The sequence below is a fragment of the Eulemur rufifrons genome, chromosome 28 (genome assembly GCF_041146395.1).
Source record: "Eulemur rufifrons isolate Redbay chromosome 28, OSU_ERuf_1, whole genome shotgun sequence".
NCBI classification, from domain to species: Eukaryota; Metazoa; Chordata; class Mammalia; order Primates; family Lemuridae; genus Eulemur; species Eulemur rufifrons.
The window spans coordinates 61,295,931-61,314,459 of record NC_091010.1 but is presented as its reverse complement, the minus strand read 5'-3'; the positions used below and the strand labels follow the sequence as shown (position 1 = coordinate 61,314,459).

Genomic DNA, 18,529 nt, shown 5'->3' with positions numbered 1-18,529 from the left:
ACGCCGAGGACGCCGGAGCCGCCACGTCAGCCTGCGTGCGTGACGCCAGCGCGCCTGCGCGCGGGGAGGGGCGGGGCGCACGCAGAGGCCCGCCTCTACATCCGGGGCCTGGGCGGCGGCAGTGTCGCCGCGCGGCGGTCACGTGTCTCCTTCCTTTCCGTCTCTGGCCGGCTGGGCGCGGGCGATTGCTGGCGAGGCGCGTGGAACCTCGCGCTGGTTCCCCTTCGTCTCCTCTCCCGGCCCGGGCCACTAGGGAGTTCGCTGACGCCGGGTGAGCTGCGCCTGCCGCCAAGATGCCGGCCTATTTCCAGAGGCCGGAAAATGCCCTCAAACGCGCCAACGGTGAGTGGGGGATCGGGGCACGCCAGGCTGGAGCGGCCCGAGGCCTCGGAGGTCGAGGGCCTGGGCCTGTTTCCAGCTGCTCCGCCGCCCGGACTGCGGCCGGAGAGGAGGCCGATGCGGCCTGCCTGCCGCCGTCCCAGCCCGTGGTTGGGCATGGTTTCCTTTCCGACTCCAACCGACTGGGGGCTGGGAGGCGCGGAGCCGGGAACCGTCGCTTCTGGGGCTTGTCCTTTCCCCGCCGTCTCTTGGTGCGTCGCGGGGGCCACGGCCCAAGAGACGGGCCCTACACGGGGAGGAACGTCTTCCCCCCTGTCCACCTCCAGCTAGCTTTCTAGACCACCGGACTTTAGTGTGCTTAGGCCCCGCGCCCCGGGCCGCCATCTGGGAGTGCCGGGGAGTAAGAAATATGGCTCCCTCCCGGGGACAATGCACGCGAGAACCTCGGCTCCACCTCCCGCCAGGGCCGGGAGCCGGGCAGAGCCACCTCCGGCCCTCCTACGTCGCCTCCGCCCTCCAGGACCTGCTCGGTGCTTTGCTGGGTCAGGGTCCACTTACCCTTCACCCAGCCACTTTGTGTCTACTTTTAGAGGCCTCTGATCCATTTAACTTGTTTCTTGTTTTTTTTCCTGGCATTGATTAGGGGGCATTCCGAAAGCTATATGTGAATCACTGGAAGTTTGAACAGTTAATATTATATTGTAAAGGGACTTCAGGTCCTCTCTTAAAAATAAGAAAACAGGCCTAGAGAGAGAGAATGATTTCCCCAAGGTCACTCTGGGAGTTAGTTGTTCAGCCAGGAAACTAAAACCAGGTCTCTTGATATACAGATCTGCCTTTTTTCCCCCCCACCCCCCCGCACAGCGCTGCTCCCTGCGATTTCTGTTTCCGTGTGTATACTTAATAAGCTATTGGCGCTTGCGGGAAGAACTTCTCTTCAAGAGACATTTATTGCGTTGGCAGTATGGAGATGCAAATGTTTTTGCATGTCTCTGGACTTTAAAAACTTTATTGTTCACGGTTTTTTGTTTTTTTTTTTTTTAAACCGGTAGTTTTTAGCTGTTAATGCTAAACCAGCTCGTACTTTCACCCTTTCTCTACTAAAACAGAAGTTTTGAGTCTTATCCATGTTGTAGATGGATATACCGTGTCTGTTACAGTTTTACATTAGGAGAGCTTATTTTGTTAGCTTGTTTGAAAGTTCAGCTTGTGAAATGGTTAGTTTGAGTATATAAAATTGATACTGCTGATTATCTGTCAGAACCAGAGAGATGTGTTGGTAACAAAGTTTTGTTTTTTGTTTTTTTTTAAACTAAAATGTAACAATTTGGGGAAAGAGGGAACTGGTCTGTGGAATAGAGTAATTGTTTTGAAAACCTATTAAAACTGCAATATAGAGTTGATAACTGCTCTAAAAGCATAACCAATGATCTAATGGTTAGAGCAGGCAAGATGTTTTTAATTGATTGGAAAGAAAATGGAACTTTATTACTACAGACTAAACTATAGCAAAGTTATGACTTTTGACATTTTGAAACAACTATATTATGGTATACAAAATGACTTGCATCAGATTACTGCTTTGCATAGCTATGTAGATCTGTTTTTATAGTCATTTGTATGCTTTACTAACAGGTATTTGTTTCCCATGTTAGGAGGCTGAATCACTGTAATCTTGGTGGCTTCAATATTACATATTTGGTGTGTTCAGGCCTTGTTTCCTTTATCACTTCTCCCTTTGGAATCTTCATGTGAACTTAGTATTTCAGTAACTTTTTAAAATTATAAAGGATATGTAATGCTTATCAAATCTTTTTTCCCATCTCTAAGTTGACATAGGCGCGATTCATGAAGAACAAGTTGATGAAAGCATCTGAAATTAAACTAGACAAGATGAGGAAGGGATACTGTGGTGGGGGTGGAAACTTGAACTTTGTGTAGTTTTTAAAAAAGGCTCTATTGACTCCTGGCTTGCAGCCCTTTTAAGCTGTAGGATGGGGGTTTCTGTGGTAGAGGTGTCTCACCTTCCAAGTAGTAATGTCTATGCCTTTGGTTTTATGAGTGAGGAATCCCTTGTCAAAGTGAGCATATTGTGGATGGCACAGGACACTGGTTACAGAACATGAAAGAGGAAAATCAAGGGGCAGTTCCCTCAGTGGAAATAATATTTTATCTAAATGTTTTATCTGTAACATTTGAAACCCCAAACATTTAGACCTAATCAACTGCATTGTCTGAGTAAAATGTAAATAAATTTAAGTAGAATAGTCCTCAGGTCACTCTAAGCATGTATATCACAGCAGTATTTTTAGAAAAAAATTGTAATAATCATTCAGGAAGATAAGAATTTGGCCCAGCTGTTACATTCAAGAAATTCATATCCCATAATCATTTGAAGAAGGCCCTTTTCCCATATTATATTAGTAGTGCCAAACCAGCTGCTTCTCACCTTATAGCAGCCTTTTAGTTTACACTCTACAACCAGTGGCGTAAAAAACAAAGTTGTTATTAAGCCCACAAACTGAGTAACGTACCTTATCTATTTGGTCTGTTGCACAAATAAACTAGTAAAAATGAAGGTCTGACCTAACTTTTTCCTTTATAGATACAAACTTTTAATCAAGTGTCTGAAAGATAAACTCAAGATGCCCATCCTCCTAGTAATAGTTTTTAATCGCATATTTTAGGTTTTCTATAATATTAATCTGGAAATCGGCATTTCCTTAAGTATTGGAATAGAGCCTTTAGTGTATGGGATTTCTTTCGAGCCTCAAAAGCTTCCCTCACCCCATTAGATAATTCGGAGGAGCTGAATCCTCCTTTTAGTTAGGTAAAGACTGAAGACTCAGTATCATGGGTGATCATGAAAAATCTTATTCCTGCTTTTTCATTTAAAAACATCCTTGTCGGTTATCCATGTTTTCTTTTTTTTATTTGGTGGAGGGGGTGTCTGTCCTATAAAAAATAAGCATTTTTTAATATGTTTGCTTTGGCTTGAGACTTTCAGAGTTAGAAAGAATGGGAATTGGAATCATAAATTTTGTTTGGCTTTTGAGGAAGTAAGAAATGCTTTTGGTTCTATCCCTACAACAAGACTTATTTTTTAGAATGACATTAAGAAACCATACTCTTTCATTTCAAAATAAGAGATGGGGAAAGTGAATTATTTCTATACGGTTTTATATTTTGTCTTCACTCCATGCTGGGAACGCCTCTCAACTTTAACTTGATTTGTGCCTATTCTATGTTATAAACATAAAATGATGCCTATATATAGTAGTTTAAGATTTAAATCCTCAATATGAAATTGGGAGTTCTATATAGCTGGTCATTTTAGTGACGCTGCTGTGATTTTCTTAACGTAAAGTATAAATTTGATTAAAGACATTTACTCTAGTTTTGGCTAAGAGACTTTTGTTAAATGGCTGTGAAAAACACCGAGAGTACTGTTGGATTTTGGAAAATAACCTTATGTGCACCTTAGGTAGAAGATAGGGAGCCCCCTCCCTCTTGAAACAGGAAAGGCTTATTCCAACAATGTATTTAGTTGTATTACATCTTTGTTTCATTTAGTAAGATTTTTTTGGTAATAGCCTAACTCAGTTGAAGATAGACTTTCTCCAATAATGGTGAAGGGCTTTGTATTTATTTGCATGTAAAGAAAGATTTGACATAGTGTAAAGATATTTATTTCAGTATACTGTTTTGTGATTTATCCCGTTGCAAACTTTTTACTATATTGGAGGGTTGGAATATTGTTTGTGGTTTTCCTGGAGGAAAGAATGTTGGGAAGCACTATATTTGGAAGTTCTGATGGTTAAAAGAAGACATGGTAGAAAGGCAAATATTGAATCTGTAGATCTACTAAGACCCCAAATAAGGAACATTTTTGTCTGTTCTTTGTCTAGTACAGCGTTACATGGCAGACAGTGCTATACATTGTTAGGTTAACTCTTTAAAAGAATTCTTTGGCCGGGCGCGGTGGCTCATACCTGTAATCCTAGCACTCTGGGAGGCCAAGGCGGGAGGATCGCTTGAGGTCAGGAGTGCGAGACCAGCCTGAGCAAGAGTGAGACCCCATCTCTACTAAAAAAAAGTAGAAAGAAATTATATGGACAACTAAAAATATATAGAAAAAATTAGCCGAGCATGGTGGCGCATGCCTGTAGTCCCAGCTACTGGGGAGGCTGAGGCAGGAGGATTGCTTGAGCCAGCCCCCAGGAGTTTGAGGTTGCTGTGAGCTAGGCTGATGCCATGGCACTCTAGCCTGGGCAACAGAGTGAGAGACTGTCTCAAAAAAAAAAAAAAAAAAAAAAAAGAATTCTTTGTCCAAGATTATTTTCTTCTTAGGAAAATAAATAATGATTTTTAAAAATAGAGATGTAGTACTTTGAGACTTTTTAAATAGTGTAAATTGGTGTTTTATTTCCCCCGAATTATTTTTCAGATGTTTGGTGGGGAAGATTTGTGTGTGTGTGTGTGTGTGTGTATGTGTGTGTGTGTGTGTGTAATGTGACAGTTAATGAATTTTAAGTTGAATTTAACCGGTTGACTTAGATTGAGAAACTTTTTCCTTCCTATCTATTAAATGTGCAAAAGAAAAAAAAGGTGAGGAAAAATTTTTGACTTGATTGAAAGTAATGTGATAGGAGTGCTTTTTGCTTTTGACTGAATTTCAAAATGTGAAATGTACATAAAACTTAAGATTGGAACTGGATTTTGAAATGTTGCCACCTAGAATGTGTTTAGGCTTAGGTAATAGTAAATTCTAAGTTACTTTGCTCTATACTATTTAAGTTTTTTTCCAGTTTTTAAAAATAACAACTTAGAACAGTTTGAGATTTACAGAATTACTGTGAGGGTAATACAGAGTTCCATTTATGCCACATCTTGTTTCCCCTGTTAGCAGCTTACATCGATATAGTACATTTGTAACAACTTAATGAACCAGTACTGACACATTATTGTTAAAGTCTATGCTTTTTCAGATTTCCTCAGCTTTCCCTAATGCCCTTTCTGTCCTGGGATCCCATCCAGGAGTACCACATTACATTTAGTTGTCACGTCCCTTAAGGCTCTTCCTCTTGGTTGTGACAGTTTCTCAGTCTTTCCTTGTGTTTTTTTCTTTTCAAATGGTGGGTACTTAAAGTCTTTCCTTGTTTTTGATGACCTTGACAATTTTGAGGAGTGCTGGTCAGGTATTTTGTAGAATGTCCTTTGTCTTAGTCTGCTTGTGCTATTAACAGAATACCACAGCCTGGGTAGTTTACAAACAGCAGAAATTTATTTCTCAAAATTCTGGAGGCGAGGCAGTCGCAGGGTCAGCATGCCCACGGATGCAGTGTCTAGTGAGAGCTGGCTGTCTCTGCTTCCCAGATGGCACCTTGTTACTGCCTCCTGGAGTGGACGAACACTGCCCTCACATGATGGAAGGGATGGAGAGCAAAAAAGGGACTAGCTATTTCTTCAAGACCTATAAGGGCACTCATCCATTCATGAGGGCTCCGCCAGTTTAGACTGGGGTAAATAAGTGGAAAGATACTCTCCGAGTTCATGGATTAGAAGACTCAATGTTATCAGTTCCTCCAAACTTGAGCTGTAGGTTCATTGCAATCCCAGTCAAAATCTCAGTGAGTTATCTTACAGATACCTACAAACTGATTGTAAATTTTTATGGAAAACAAAAGCCCTGGTATAGTCAGCACAATACTGAAGAACAAGGTTGGAGCACTTATTCCCTGATTTTAAGACTTTACTATAAGGCGATAGTAATCAAGACAGCATGTTATTGGCAAAAACTAGACATATTGATTAATAGAGAATGATCAGAGTTGAAAGCCCATTTAGAAGTAGTCCCACTTAAATAAATACGGTCAGCTGATCTTAAAGTAGTCAAGGCAATCTAACATGTTTTTCTGCCTCAAGTTGTACCATGAACTAGCAGAAATTTCATCAGACAGATCAGTATGATTCTGAAGTCATACAACTTTTCTGTGTTTGCAGGAGATTTTTCCCTAATCACCTCAATTTCTAGAACTTACAATGAAAGAGTAAAATTCAGTTTTACTTGTAGACCATATTTTGAGATAGTACCAACCTTCTTATTGTTTTACCTTGGTTAATTATGGCACAGCTTTAGAAGTAAAAAATGATGTGACCTGAAGAAAGTTGGTAATGAGTTAAGAAATTAAAACAGCCAGTTAAAGTAAGGTTTATACTTTTGTGTAGTGTACATAACTGATTTTAATTCTCCTGAATTACTTTTTTAGAATTTCTTGAGGTTGGCAAAAAGCAACCTGCTCTGGACGTTCTTTATGATGTTATGAAAAGTAAGAAACATAGAACATGGCAAAAGATACATGAGCCAATTATGTTGAAATACTTGGAACTTTGCGTGGATCTTCGCAAGAGCCACTTGGCTAAGGAAGGATTATACCAGTATAAGAACATTTGTCAACAGGTACAAACAGAACTGGGTTTTAATTTTTAGTAAGTGCTTTTAGTAGTTTGCAGAAAAGCTTTTCAAAGTTAACATATTTTATATCTCATAAAATTTGCTTTTAAAACATTTCATGGTTTGTTGGAAAAAATAAGTTCTGAGATTTTTTTTTTTAATTGTTAGGTGAACATCAAATCTCTAGAGGATGTCGTTAGGGCATATTTGAAACTGGCAGAAGAAAAAACTGAAGCTGCTAAAGAAGAATCTCAGCAGATGGTCTTAGACATAGAGGATCTGGATAATATTCAAACTCCTGAGAGGTATGTGTATTAAACCTCTAATCAATATTTTGATAGTTAACTCTTTTATTTTTACATGTGTCTCTATCTCCATTTGAAGATGTTTATCAGAAAGAGTGCTTATCTTTGAAATTTTAAATGTATAGCAACCAAAAAAATTAAGTAGTGTTCAAAATTCGTAAGAGTAGAAAATTATAACCTTAAAATAGAAGGGCATACATGAATTTAAATGGTTTGTATTATAATATAGATGGTGAATTCAGAGAGTAGATAGTAAGTGACAATATACAGTGTGTACAGAGTTGTAGGAAGAATTTGCACTATTTTATGATCATTGGTGATTTTGTTTTTTAATCACATGGAAAAGTAGAAAACTGTGTCTAAAATAATTTTCAACATGTTTCTGTCTTTGCAGTGTGCTCCTAAGTGCTGTAAGTGGTGAAGACACTCAGGATCGTACTGACAGATTACTTTTAACTCCATGGGTTAAATTCCTGTGGGAATCATATAGACAGTGTTTGGACCTTCTTCGAAACAATTCTAGAGTAGAGCGCCTTTACCATGATATTGCCCAACAAGGTAAAATAAGAACATCAAATTTTAAGTAAATTGATTTGAAAAGTTGCCTTAAGATTGGATTTTGCACAAAGAGGATTAACTTTGTTTTCTCCATAGTACTTAAAAATGAACTAAGTTTTTAAATTTTGAAATATTAGTATTCATATGAGTGTTAAATAAATTTCTACATAAGAAATTAGTTTTACTAAAGGAGTTTCATACGAAATATATTCCATTGTCTGAAAGACTTTAAAGTTGTTTTGCGATTCTCCATGTGACTGAAAAAATTAACTTTTCCACTGCTTTCTGGTAAACTGAGTTTCACTTTTGACTCCACTACTGGATATTCTTGGGTAAGCTATTTAACTGTTCACTGGGATTCAAAGGTCTCCTTAAGCTCTGGATTTAAAGGATTCTATGAAAGATGTGTATTTTTCCTTTCTTACTCAATATAGAGTTAAACTTTTTGATGACTAAGGATCATCTTAATAAATATCCAGTTGTTGGTGGCACGTGCTTGTAGTCCCAGCTACTGGGAGGTTGGCTGAGGTGGGAGGATTGCTTGAGTCCAGGAGTTCGAGGCTGCAGTGAGCTATGATTGTGCCATTGCATTCCAGCCTGGGCAGTAGAGCAAGACCTCATCTTAGAAAAAGAAAACAAAAAGAAGATATCTTTTTTCCTTATTCTCCCTTGTTATTCTTTACTGCTGTGAATGCAGTCTTTTTACTGTATGTGATGGGGTCACCACTTACAAGTGGCTCTTGGGCTTTTTCTCTTTTGCTCCCCTTCCTCCGCCCAAAGAGACTGGGTCTCCTTCTTTTTCTCCCAGGCTGAAGTGCATTTACATGATCAAAGCTCACTGCAACCTTGAACTCCTGGGGTTATGTGATCCTTCTACCTCAGCCATGCAATTAGCTAGGACCACTACTGGCCTATGCTACCACATTTGCCAAATTTTTTTTTTCTTTTTTTTAAGAGACGGGGCTGCTGTATCTCCTTTGCTGTTAACACAAGCTTGTGTTGCTAGACCTACAGGGATGATTAGCACTTGTTTATTCAAGTGTTAATTGGCTTTATGCCTAAGCATGTTTCCCTAGGAATATTGGAACCTGTGTTCTGTTTTGCTTACATGGCTAATATATGTAAATTTTCACTTAGCATAACTAAACTTGGGCTTTTTCATAACTATTGATATACTAACTTGAAGTTGAACTGCATCTGTTTGTTTTAGGCCTGTTGAAATAGAAATATTATTTTTAAGGGCAAAAGAAATTTAAAAAATTCTAGTATTGCATATATGACAGTAGAAAACTACTGCGTATTTTAATGATGGAGCAAGTAGATCACATACATATGTATATATACAGTTGAAATTAGGTTACTGTAAGCTCCCCCAATTGGTATTATATAGTTTTAATTAGTACAAAAGCATATTGCTTTCTATGTAAGTTATTGTATTTCAGACTAGGATTTTTTTACTCTTTTAGGATTTGAAGGGATGGGTCTTTGAAAGGTGACTCTTTCCTAGATCTAAATTCCAATTTCCTGTCATTTATAAACTCTCCCAGAATCATTCCTAGGGAAGAACTGATGATTATGTCTTTGATTTTTGTTAGGGTTCAGTCAGAAAGATAGAACACAAGAAATGAGTTGATTCTCCTCACATCACACATTAAAAGAGTAATGATGAGTTTGTTGAATCTTGTTAAAATAACTGATCTTAATATGTGAAATAAAACCTATTCAAGTATTTGACAGTGGAAAGTACCTAATATATTTTACAATTATGTTTATAGCTTTCAAATTCTGCCTCCAATATACCCGTAAGGCTGAATTCCGTAAGCTATGTGACAATTTGAGAATGCACTTAGCGCAGATTCAGCGCCACCATAACCAAAGTACAGCAATCAATCTTAACAATCCAGAGAGCCAGTCCATGCATCTGGAAACCAGGCTTGTTCAGTTGGACAGTGCTATCAGCATGGAATTGTGGCAGGTATGTTATGAGCTACATTACCAGCTTTTCTTTCTGGTAATAATCTGTATTGCTTTTTTCCTACTTGTAATGAATATCATCATCTTGATATGCATTGGTTAATTTCAGTTGATAAGGTGAGGAATTTAAGGATGTCTAATGGATTAGGGAAAGTTGTAGATAAGAAATCTCAGAATATTTTGGTTTTAGTTGCCTTCTATGAAATCTGGGCCAAATCATGTAATCTCTTTTAGACCCAGTCTCATTTTATATAAAACAGTAAGTCAGTGCTGCTCAAAGTGTTGTTTTGTGATTGGTGCCAGTCTGTGAACTATTTAGTCCATAATGAAATGAGTATAGAGGAGAAAAGCATTTACAAAGGTTTTTAGTAGCAATTTTATTGTAAGTTTTGTCTGTTTACTCTTATAATAAAAATTGAGCTTTTTAAATTTAATTTTTGTAGTAATTTTATATTTCATAAAAGTATTCGTTGGTGACAGATTAGAAATTTAAAAAAACAAATTTATCCTTTAATACAGATAACAGTTGGAGAAGTGCTGCTCTAGATTATTTCGTAGATTTCTTAGCGCTACTTTAGCTTAGTAAATGTATATGTTGGATATGATACATTGGAGATCTCAGTGGTGGTGGGACGCTTGTCCTCTATTGGCCTTTATTCTCTAAGAATCCTGCACAGGCATTTCCACAGGATGTTTAAGCCATATAACTTTGAAGGCTTTTGTATATTTGATGAAAAATGTGTAATTGAAATTATGGAGGAAGAAACTAAAAATTGGGAGTTGTTCAGCCAAGTGAAAATGTGATTTGATTTTCTACTCTTTCCTATAATATTTTCCTTTTCTGTAGGGGCACCCATCCTAAAAAACAACCTGTAGAAGACAAATAAGCTCATTAAAGAAATAATGGATAAATTAAAAGAAGAAATATTCATTATCTTATCTTTCATAAATAGCCTGTTCTGTATAAATGCTTCCAGATTCTTTTCTTTATATTCCTTCAGATGCTAGGATGATACGCAAATATTTTCTTTTTTAGTCTGTTCTACTTTATTTTCTAAAGAACTTTTAAAAGTTTGAGTTAGTATTTTTATAATTATGGCAGTTTTCTCAAATATATCTGATATTAAGTTGTAGGTGAATATAAAGAACCACACATGAGGACATTTTATTTGTTGCTTTTATTTTTGTGTGTTCTGTGTTGGAGCTTTCATAAAGAGACTTAGATTTATTTCAGAATGCAATGACTAATTTATACTACTAATTTTAGGAAGCATTCAAAGCTGTGGAAGATATTCATGGGCTGTTTTCCTTGTCTAAAAAACCACCTAAACCTCAGTTGATGGCAAATTACTATAACAAAGTCTCAACTGTGTTTTGGAAATCTGGAAATGCTCTTTTTCATGCATCTACACTCCATCGTCTTTACCATCTGTCTCGAGAAATGAGAAAGAATCTTACACAAGATGAGATGCAAAGGTAAGAATGTTATAGTTGGATAATGTTGAAATTCTGAAACAATTATCTTTTACCAGATGGTAGAACGATATTATGTTCTAGGTCAGAGTTTCTCAACTTTTGCACTATTGACATTTTGGGTTAGATAATTCTCTGCTGTGGGGCACTATCCTATGCATTTTAGGATGTTTAGCAGTATCCCTAGCCTTTACCCATTAGTTTTTACTACTAAAAGTGTCTCCAGACATTGCTTTTCTTAGTATTTGTGGTCTTCGGTAGCTACCTCTTTTCTGATAACCAACTCTACTGAAAGCCGATTTGAGAAAATTGAATATTAGGAAAGACAGTGTCAGCAGATGAGCCTTCTATCCATGTACAGATATTTAGAGTCTATTCTTAGAACAAATTAGACAGGAAGATAGATACTTCCATCTAGTCATTTTTTTCATGATTAAAAAATGTTAACTGTGGAATACTTGGATGATATAGTCACGTACAAATAAATACCAATATGAAAGACAACAACCTGTCAGGACCATTTTAAAAAATATTCTATGTAGTCTGTTTTCTTTTACTTTGAAAATACATTTCAGTTGGACTTAGGCAACTCACGTACCACTTTTTTCCTGTATTGGTAAACCATATTATTTTGGCATTGAGTAGAATTGTGTATAGCAAATTGTTTCTCTTTCAGTTTTATAGCAGTACATAGAACAGACTAAATGAATTATGCTAGTATATTTTCTTTAAAACTTTTTTTTTTTTTTTTTTTTTGAGACAGGGTCAGGCTGGAGTGCAGTGGTATCATCATAGCTAACTGCAACCTCAACCCATCCTCCTGCACAGCCTCCTGAGTAGCTGGAACTAAAGGCACAGGCCACCATACCCAGCTAATTATTTTTTTCTTGGTAGAGACAGGAGTCTTACTATGTTGCTCAGGCTGGTCTCGAACTTCTGGAGTTAGGTGATCATCTCACCTTGGCCTCTTAAAGTGCTAGGATTATAGGCGTGAGCCACCATGCCTGGCCTCTGAAACTTTTGAGGACAGCATGAAAAGAGATGACTGTCTCTTACGTAATCCACATCTGTTTGATATAAGGGAAAACTTTTACCCTACCTTCAAAGAGTACTATAATAATAATGAGCACTAGGTGTGTTATTTGGTTTAATCTTCACAATGGCTTTCTCACTCAGAAAATTAGGCATCTTGCCTAAGGTCACAGTTTTGGAAATGGTGAAGCTGAGATTCCAGCCCTGACTGTTGGACTCTGGAGACTATAATTCTTAGTATCCCCACAGTGTGCTGAATTCAACCTGACTTTCTTCTTGTCTTGCAGAGAAGTGATAATTTAGCTTTTGGCTCCTGTCTCCCCCTCACTACCATAGTTATGTTCACTTTGGTTTCTTACAATTTTTTCTCTTATTGCCATTCATTTCCTTAGTTTTTTTTTAGCACGTTGACTGCCACACTAGAAAAAATTTTTTTTCCCATGGGGACACAGTGTTTTTATTACAAAAATAGAATAAAAACTTCAAAAACAATGATCCTTTATAATTTAATGAAAAATTTCCTATTATTTTCTGTGCGTGAGTTATATGAAATTGTCAATACTAATTGTAACAATAAGAACATCAACAAGTAAGATTTTGATGAACCAACTGCAGGGTTTTGCCCAGGGAGCTACCCATCATGTAACATGTATGCTGTAGCATGGCAGCGCCTGTGCACCAGACGGCTCCCAAGGTAAAGACATATGAGTTACATAGACTTCACGAGGCCCCGGGCTCAAAACTAGCTGGGAGTTAAATACAACTCACATGGAAGTTAATGCGTTAAGCTACCGTAGTTATTTTTGTAAGGAAGTGTGGGGATACGACGAATGTGCCTTTTCTGCTATTTAACCATAATCTTTTTCTGTAGCTAGAAAACATTGACAGTACTGGGTGTATAAAGTTTTGATTCTCCAGGTATTCATTTAAGCACAGTTCATATCTCCCTTAATCCCATGCTGTGTTGGAATAATATTTGTGAATGTGGTTCACCGTGGTGTTGTACATACTCTGTCACTAGCATGTCTTACCAGATGACTTTTTTGCTTAACAAGTACCATTTATAGATTTAACAAATTTAACTTTATTCTCTGCAGAATGTCTACAAGAGTCCTTTTGGCCACTCTTTCCATCCCTATTACACCTGAGCGTACCGATATTGCTCGACTTCTGGATATGGATGGCATTATAGTTGAGAAACAACGTCGCCTTGCCACATTACTAGGTCTTCAAGCCCCACCGACACGAATTGGCCTTATTAATGATATGGTTGGTATAAGTTTGAGCATTTTTATAGCATTGGACAGAAAGCTTTGGTCAGGTTTAACAATTAATGATTAAATACCAGGAATTCTGATTCATTGCCCGGAGTTATGATTCATGGACAGGCAACCACTGGTACAAATCAGCGCTGTGTTCAGTTAAGGCAGTTCCACCCTAGTGGGTGAGCTGGGTTAAATTGGTGGGAGCTTTGATGTAGCAGGACTTGGACTAGCCCTGAGGAATACTGTGGACCACTCAGTGAGAGAAAAAGTTATGGTGGGCAAGAAGGCTCATGGCATGTTTCAGGGAGCTGCAGGAAAACTAATTAAGTTGATACGTGTGGGAAATATGATGAGGCTAGGAGAGAAGGCAGGGTAGATTTAGGCCTGATTTTGGATGACTAAAATATTTCTGACTTTTTCCTCTTTCATGTTATTAAAGCAGTGATGTTTAATCAGGGTTATGCAGCGAAATTTTATGTTAAATACTTTTTAAAATTCAAATTTCCAGATTTTACCCCACAGATGTATTACATCAGTTTCAGAGTGTTAGAGCCTAAGGTTTGTGTATCTTCACAATGTTTCACTTTGTTGGTATCTTTCATTCAGTGGAAATTCATTGAGTTCCTATTGTGTGCTGGCATGTGATACTTACGATGGAAGTTGTATTCCAGGAGAGTTTAGATTCTAGAGTGTCTCGTTCATAACAGTCACTGAGTGGTTATTGTGGTAGTCACCTCTGGCACATTAGTTTGGGATAAGGGGAAAAGAGGGACAAGTGCTAAAGGAAAGTATTAAGGAAAAATCATTATGGCTGTATGTTTACAAAAACTGGGGCTTAAACCGTTAATAGTCCCTACTTTGTGAATAGAGCAGAGAAATGCCAAAGAAATAATGGCATGTACAGCTCTCTTAGGTATTGTTAAAATGCATTACAAGGAAGCACTATAGTCATTCTGGTAAAATGACTTCATTTTCTAGATAAAAGGCCTTCATTTTCTAGAAGAATCAAGTTAGGTAAGTACTAGTAAGCTTTCTAGATAGTGGCATTTTTCTCTTGTGACATTTCTCTGTTACAGAAGGGATGCAGATTCCTTTGCAGTTAACTTCTGAAAAGAACTTACTGTAGAGCAGTATTTCTCTACTTTGTATGCCTCCTGCTGCCACTGCCCACAAAGTTTAACTTTGTTCTGGACAAGTTTTTATGGGACTGATAACAGGGTTCAGTGTAATAAAGCACCAGCAGTGTCATTAGGAAGAGGTTTATTAGCAAATATGCTTTTAAAATTTATGTTTTTTAAAACTGAAGAAATGTGCCACAAAGTATAATCTATGTCTTTTGAGCCCATGTCTGTACACATCACACCGTGATGGTAAAGGTGGTATCTTATGGTACTGATACAGAGATCAGTGATGAGAAGCATTTGGCCAGCGCTGCCATGAGAAGTTTGGGTCCTCATTGTGCCCACAGAGTGTGTAGGAGTTTAAAAGAAAGAAGGGTACCAGTTGGTGTCAAGTGAATGGATTAGCTGGCTGCCAGGTGGCATTTATAAATTTTAGTGAGTTCACCGTACATCTGAGGTCAGTACCTGAGCTTTGGCTCTTATAACTGAATTTGAAAAAGAGTGATTACGTTATCTCAGGAAAAGACTCAAATCAATGAAGTTTTTAAGAGTGATTTTTTAAGTCAGAAAGGCAGTTATTTATTTTAGTGAGAAATGTAATTTAGTAGATTGTGATAACTTTTCATATTCCCTATTAGAAAGCGAGCCAAATGAGTAATCTAAAGTATTTCTTTTTTTTTTTTTTCCTTTCCTTATTTTTTTTGAGACAGTCTTACTCTGTTGCCCTGAGTAGAGTGCTGTGGCAACAGCCTAGCTCACAGCAACCTCAAACTCCTTGGTCAAGTGATACTTCTGCCTCAGCTTCCCAAGTAGCTGGGACTACAGGCAGGCGCCATCATGCTGGGCTAATTTTTATATATATTTTTTAGTAGAGATGGTGTGTCACTCTTGCTCAGGCTGGTCTTGAACTCCTGAGCTCAAGCAGTCCTTCCACCTCGGCCTCCCAGAGTGCTAGGATTACAGACAGGTGTGAGCCACTGTGCACCTGGCCCTAAAGTATTTCTTGATAGGAATGAAATTAGAGCTGGGGAATTTTATTTGAATGCGTTTAGTGCACCTTACTGTAGTATAGATATAAGGATGCTTACAAGAGAAAGCATTAGAATGTTTGAGGACATTGGTCGTGAACCCGTTTTACGTTGTAGTTAAACTTACACCAGAGCGCTCAAGTGTGTGGATACTCTCCTCTCTTGGGATGGGCTCTGCCAACATTTCCCTCAGTCTTGTGAACCACTGTGCATGGGTAGGGTGCATGCTCCTGTGTGTTCATGTCTGGCTCTGTCCCAGCAGTTATTCTGTCCTTGGGTTAGCAAGTCCCAACGTGTGACATACTGTAGGGTGTAAAACATGGGATTTGATAATAGGTAGTTTTTGGCATTATAAAATTAATGGCACTCTTGTCTCTTTTGTAAAAAGGGTTATGCAAGCAGTATTAATACTTTGAAGGGAAGTTGAATTCAAATGTAAATTGAAAACTATTAAACTGTAACATTAAAGTACAAATCATAAATGTATTTGGGTGAATTCTCCAAAGGTTTCTTGCAGTCACCACTGTCTTATATTTCCCAGAAGTAGCCAGTGTCCTGACTTAAAAGACCACAGATTGGTTTTGGCTGTTTGTGTATTTTGTATTAGACTTACAAGTTTATGCAAATAGGATGATATATGAAGTTCTTTTTCTTACCATTGTTTCTGATATTTATTCATGTTTTATTTAGCTGTTCTCTTTTTGACCATTTCTATGTATTATATGAACATCTTACTATCCTGTTGATGGATATTTGAATTTTTTTTCAGTTTGGAACTACTAGGAGTAGTGCTGTCATGGTAATTTTTATGTGATAATTTATGTAAAGTTATTTGTAATCTCTGCAGTTTTACTTGTTATTGGTAATAACATAATAAGTTGGTCACAGTAGTTACCTTTGTAAATATTTTGTTGATTGTGTTTTCTTTAGAGTTTATATTTCCTTCTTAAGTTCTTACGGGGCTTTTTACTATAGGTAGGTGTAAACAATGTGGAGCAAGAGACTCAACATATTTAGTAGTTGTACTTTGGATTCCTCTTTGGTAAATTTAAAAGGGGTTGAGGCCAGATAATCTTTAAATCATTTTCCAAATTTCTAATCCTGTAGTTTAATTTATACTCACTTCAGAATCTCACTTGGAAAATGTCCTTTAGCAGTTACACCTTTCATTTTGCATACTATAGGTCAGATTCAATGTACTACAATATGTTGTCCCAGAAGTGAAAGACCTTTACAATTGGCTGGAAGTAGAATTTAACCCACTAAAACTCTGTGAGAGAGTTACAAAGGTAAGCCCTTGTGGGGTTTTTTTGGTTATGTTACCATGGAGCTGGTCTAATTGCAATTTTGGGGTTGTATTTATACTTGTAAAGAGAGAAGTATTGTACTTCGTGTTTGAATTCAGTGCACATTTCATTGTCTTTTTTCTTTATGTCGAGAGAAAAGATATTTCCGATGTGCTAAACAAACCTTTGGAGGTAAATTAGCAGCATGACTAATTTAGCCGTTGCTGTCAGTCACCTTCAGACATACATCAATATCTTCATGATACATTTTATATTTCTTTGTGTTGTATGATGTTTTTGTATGCTAAAAAAAACCCAATTTTAGATGTTTTAGTGTCTGCTATGTAGAAAGTACAATTCTTTTTCAATTCAATGAATTTTATAGGTTCTAAATTGGGTTAGGGATCAACCTGAAAAGGAACCAGAATTGCAACAGTATGTGCCACAGCTGCAAAACAACACCATACTCCGCCTTCTGCAACAGGTAAAAATAAATGTTTTATGGAAGAACTTGAATTTCTTTGATTATATGTTTTGATCATGAAACTAAAAACTGGAAAAATCTAGAATTATTCAGTAAGTGAAAACCTCCCTAAATTTTCCCCTTGCAAGAATTAATCTTATTATTTACTGATTTGAAAAACAGAATTATTTATGTATTTTCATAGCTGCCTCTTTTTTTTTTTTTTTTTTTTGCTGAGCACTGTCTTTGTGCATTTTTATTAGTCATGAAGGGCTGCCTTATTCCCTTTAACACCTACATGCTTTTTTAATAGTCTTAAGGTACCATGGTGTTTTTATTCAGACTCTATTGATGGAAACACATTTCTAGGTAAATTTGAGTGTTACGGTTTAAATGTTACTGTTCTGGTTTTCATTTGTTTCATTTGGAAAGGAGGTGCTTTTATATGTTTGCCTGAGTATTTGTGCACATTTCATTGACCTGCTTTCTTTTGTATATGTGAGCAGTGTTATTTCTTATGTGCTATACAAATAGTTGAAGGCTAATTAGCAGTATAACTATAAATAGTAATGCTGCCAGTCTCCTTCAGACAAAACATTTTATAAAAAGTGTTTAAATGTATTAGGTAAGTAGTAGGTCCTTATCTACAAAAGATGTGACCATTTAGGGGTTTTTTTTGTTTTATGAAACTAGGATTTGAAAAGATTGTACGTTTGAGGGATAATTTAATAGTGATGGTTTAAAGCATAGAATCTGGAGCTGATAGCCTGGAATTGTCCAGCTTAAGCATGCACTGTTAACATAAATTCTCTTCAGTTTTTTTTTCTCTGAAAAAAAAAAAGGGCATAATTTTTGCTTCCCATGGCTGTCATGAGATTGCATATAAAAACCGCTGAGTAAATGGTGTGTATATTATTATTAACCCTGTGTTTTCCATGCAGGTGGCACAAATTTATCAGAGCATTGAGTTTTCTCGTTTGACTTCTCTGGTTCCTTTTGTTGATGCTTTCCAACTGGAACGGGCCATAGTAGATGCAGCCAGGCACTGTGACCTGCAGGTAGGTGCTGTAAGAGGACACTGAGGCAGAAGTCCTTTTAGGACTAGAAAGACATGTATTCTTTGTTTCTCAGCTTTTGGTACAGTGGCACCAGTTTAAAGCTTTACTGGGTGATTCTTTTCTAGCTTTTGTATGTAACATTCTTTTGTTTTTTTTTTTTCCTCAAATTTAGT

General features: G+C 37.4%; 1 protein-coding gene and 2 non-coding genes across 3 annotated transcripts in view; all 3 read left to right on the top strand.

The window, feature by feature from the left end:
- Nucleotides 1-154: 154 nt before the first annotated feature.
- EIF3A (eukaryotic translation initiation factor 3 subunit A) overlaps nucleotides 155-18,529 on the top strand; it is a 37,825-nt gene continuing 19,450 nt past the window's right edge. Inside the window, exons 1-10 of the mRNA XM_069461045.1 lie at nucleotides 155-342; nucleotides 6,609-6,799; nucleotides 6,962-7,098; nucleotides 7,493-7,656; nucleotides 9,432-9,631; nucleotides 10,898-11,106; nucleotides 13,233-13,404; nucleotides 16,734-16,838; nucleotides 17,221-17,319; nucleotides 18,240-18,356. Of these exons, the coding sequence (XP_069317146.1) occupies nucleotides 294-342; nucleotides 6,609-6,799; nucleotides 6,962-7,098; nucleotides 7,493-7,656; nucleotides 9,432-9,631; nucleotides 10,898-11,106; nucleotides 13,233-13,404; nucleotides 16,734-16,838; nucleotides 17,221-17,319; nucleotides 18,240-18,356 (1,443 nt within the window). The 5' untranslated portion in view covers nucleotides 155-293. The remainder of the gene's footprint in view (nucleotides 343-6,608; nucleotides 6,800-6,961; nucleotides 7,099-7,492; nucleotides 7,657-9,431; nucleotides 9,632-10,897; nucleotides 11,107-13,232; nucleotides 13,405-16,733; nucleotides 16,839-17,220; nucleotides 17,320-18,239; nucleotides 18,357-18,529) is intronic.
- LOC138376745 (small nucleolar RNA SNORA19) lies at nucleotides 16,954-17,082 on the top strand. Its single transcript, XR_011231721.1, has one exon. It is a non-coding gene; the product is annotated as a small nucleolar RNA SNORA19 (small nucleolar RNA).
- LOC138376744 (small nucleolar RNA SNORA19) lies at nucleotides 17,762-17,893 on the top strand. Its single transcript, XR_011231720.1, has one exon. It is a non-coding gene; the product is annotated as a small nucleolar RNA SNORA19 (small nucleolar RNA).